Source organism: Ipomoea triloba, chromosome 7 (genome assembly GCF_003576645.1).
Source record: "Ipomoea triloba cultivar NCNSP0323 chromosome 7, ASM357664v1".
NCBI lineage: Eukaryota > Viridiplantae > Streptophyta > Magnoliopsida > Solanales > Convolvulaceae > Ipomoea > Ipomoea triloba.
This window is the reverse complement of record NC_044922.1, coordinates 20,521,840-20,525,370: the sequence shown is the minus strand read 5'-3', so window position 1 is coordinate 20,525,370 and position 3,531 is coordinate 20,521,840. Positions and strand designations below refer to the sequence as shown.

At 46.3% G+C, this 3,531-nt stretch overlaps 1 protein-coding gene across 1 annotated transcript; it reads left to right on the top strand.

Moving 5' to 3' along the window:
- Positions 1-1,135: 1,135 nt before the first annotated feature.
- Positions 1,136-2,268, top strand: LOC116024313 (uncharacterized mitochondrial protein AtMg00810-like). The gene is made up of 2 exons (XM_031265208.1): positions 1,136-1,254; positions 1,695-2,268. Exons 1-2 carry the CDS (start codon positions 1,136-1,138, stop codon positions 2,266-2,268), a joined length of 693 nt encoding a protein of 230 aa, XP_031121068.1.
- The last annotated feature ends 1,263 nt before the right edge of the window (positions 2,269-3,531 follow it).

Below are 3,531 nucleotides of genomic sequence, written 5' to 3'. Positions count from 1 at the left end.
GGATCTTGTTGGCTTTGTGGTATGACCGGAGGGTACAAGAGAGAGTATGAAAACTTTTACCTGACTTGTGATTTATTTTCTTATTTTGCTTGAGGACAAGCAAGATCTTAAGTGTGGGGGAGTTTGATACACTCTCATTTGTACCTATTTTAATTGTGTTTTTATGTATGTTTTATAGTTATTTGTGTGTTAAAATGTTGTCTCCAATGTTTATTTCCTTGTTATTTTATTTAAAGTGGTATAATGCTTGGTTTGAGTGTCTTTGATGTGTTTAGTGGTGCATTCCCGGAGTATTCCGGGGTTATCGAACCACAGGGAAGTGGGGTATCAAGCACTAGTTACTAATTATATTCGCAAGAAGCTATTCCTACGTTAACAATGGATGATTATCTATGAATATGCAAACGCTTTTACCTCTTCGAATACAAAAACCCGTTTGCCTTGTTTTAACTATCTTGTTTGCATATTCATAGATAATCATCCATTGTTAACGTAGGAATAGCTTCTTGCGAATATAATTAGTAACTAGTGCTTGATACCCCACTTCCCTGTGGTTCGATAACCCCGGAATACTCCGGGAATGCACCACTAAACACATCAAAGACACTCAAACCAAGCATTATACCACTTTAAATAAAATAACAAGGAAATAAACATTGGAGACAACATTTTAACACACAAATAACTATAAAACATACATAAAAACACAATTAAAATAGGTACAAATGAGAGTGTATCAATACACCTCCCTTCGGGTCTTTGGGTGCCTCTGTTTTCCCTACTTGCGGCCTTATAACCGTCACAAAATGGAGTTTCGATAAGCCCCATGTGTCTTCTTAGGTTACCCTACGTCTTTCTAGGGATATCACTATCTAAATCTTGATACCAGGAAATCCTTTATCTATCGCCATGTCCGGTTTGGCGAGACTATTTTCCCTTTTGACTCTACTTTGCAGGATTCAGTTGGCAACATGGACTCGTAAAACCGTGGTGCTCAAGCCCGATGAGCCCAGTACTTACACCTACCGTAGTTGTTCCATTGCCTACTACGGTTGTGGCCCCGGCAACCCGTGGCTCGAAGTGCCGCAAAGCGAGAGAACCGCAACAGCGAGGTCATACTATGCACCTACGTCATATGACTAGGGGAACTGGTGAGCAGTTTCAGGCACTTACGGCCGATGCTGCAGACCCCACCTACTACACCAGGCCATTGGTCACCCACAATGGCGAGACGCCATGGACTAGGAGTTCAATGTTCTCCTACATAATAGTACCCGGACTCTTGTTCCTCCCAAACTGGGTATGAACATCATTGGGTACAAATGGGTATTTCGCACCAAGCGGAAAGCAGACAACTCTATCGAGCGGTACAAGGCACATTTAGTAGCAAAGGGGTTTAATCAGGTCGCTAGTGAAGACTTATTTGACACATTCAGTCTTGTTGTCAAACCAACGACAATACGTCTCATGTTTTCTTTTGTAGTATCACAGGGCTAGACTTTGCGCCAACTTGACGTCCACAACGCCTTCCTCAATGGGCACTTAGCTGAAATCGTGTTTATGTGGCAACCACTAGGGTATGAGGACCCAGCTCACCCTAATCACATATGCCATCTGCAGCGCTCTTATACGGGCCCAAAAAGGCTCCCCGAGCGTGGTTTAAACGACTACATGATTTTTTTGCTTTCGACTAGCTTCTCGGCTTCCAAAATTGATGTGTCTCTCATGCATTACACAGTTGGCACTACCAGAGTGTTTTTATTGGTCTATGTGGATGACATCATTATGATGGGTAATGACCCCGTGCTTATCGACAAGCTACTACAGCGTCTCTCGACTACATTCAAGATATGGGATCTTGGTACACCGAGTTTCTTTCTCGGTATTGAGACTCTCCCGGTCCCTGGAGGCTTGATACTGTCTCAACGCCACTATATGAGTGATCTACTGAAGAGGGCCAATATGACTGATTGTAAGCCTCTTGCGACTCCGGCGTCCGTTACGCAAGCTGTGGCTCCAGCTGATGCTATGTTTGATTATCCTACTCAGTATAGGCAGTTTGCAGGGGCACTACAGTACTTAACAATCACCCGTCCGGATCTCTCTTATGTGGTGAATAGCTTATGCCAGTGCATGCATGCCCCTACAGTTGAGCATTGGGGTCTTTTGAAACGAGTCTTACGGTATGTTAAGGGCACGACGGACCTTAGCCTTCGCATGTCTCTGTCTCCCACAGCTGATATTCATGCCTTCTCTGATTTTGACTAGGCTGGGTGTCTTACTGATCGCAAGTTCACGAGTGGCTATGCTTTCTTTTATAGGGACTAACCTCATTTTGTGGGTGTCCCGCAAGCAACGCACGGTGGCCCGATCGTCGACTGAGGCTGAGTATAAAGGGTTAGCTGATGTGGCAACTAAGGTTACATAGGTTGTGTCACTATTGCGAGAACTAGGACTACATTCCGGCCGCCTTGCTACGCTCTGGTGTGACAACCTCGGCGCCACCTACATGTGTGCTAATCATATGTTACATGACTGAACTAAGCACGTGGAGATTGACTATCACTTTGTACGGGACAAGGTCGCATCCGGGGACTTCCAGGTCAACGTTGTGTCAACGAAGGATCAATTGGCAGATATCTTCACCAAGCTTCTTCTTGGTGCTCGTTTTGGGACTCTCCAGGACAAGGTCAATGTCGTTCCTCTTCAACCTTGTGCTTGAGGGAGTGTGTTAGATATGTTAGACTTGGTAAATAGCTGTTAGAGTCAGGTTCCTATTTTATAGCCTGTTGTATAGATAGTTAGCGTATTACTATTATCTGTAACTCTCCCTCTGTTGTTGAACATTAATCAAACTCTCATTCTTGGCAGCGCACAGTTGGAACCTTGCAGCTCAGGCTGTCACACATTCTGCTCTAGCCACACAGTAGCAATTGCTACAAGTGCATCCCACTGATCTGTCATGTTGCTATTTTTTGACGTTGCCTTTGACTACGGTTCGAGGAAAGCGTCGGTGGGTGCTATCCTCCTAGCGTTGTCCGGTGAGTTCATTGCAGTAAGAAATGGCCCACTATCTAGATGCAATTCGACTCTTATGGCCGAGATCTTGGCTTGTAAAGAGGCTCTTTCTTGACTCAAAAATAGGAGGGAGGTGGCGGTAGCTCTAAATACTGATTGTATCACTCTTCGTAGCAACCTAAATCAACTTCTAAGATCTTATCCTATATTGGCATTGCTACTAAGGAGTGCAAAGTTTTGATGAGTGGTTTTGATTCTTGTTCGGTTTATTATGTTCCTATATCGACTAATTAATGTTATAACCCATACTTTAGCTAGATTGTGTAGTTCCTCGCTATAGGAAGACTCATTATTTTGGGACTTTGTCCCCCCCCCCCCCCCCCCCCCCCCCCCCCCCCCCCCCCCCCCCCCCCCCCCCCCCCCCCCCCCCCCCCCCCCCCCCCCCCCCCCCCCCCCCCCCCCCCCCCCCCCCCCCCCCCCCCCCCCCCCCCCCCCCCCCCCCCCCCCCCCCCC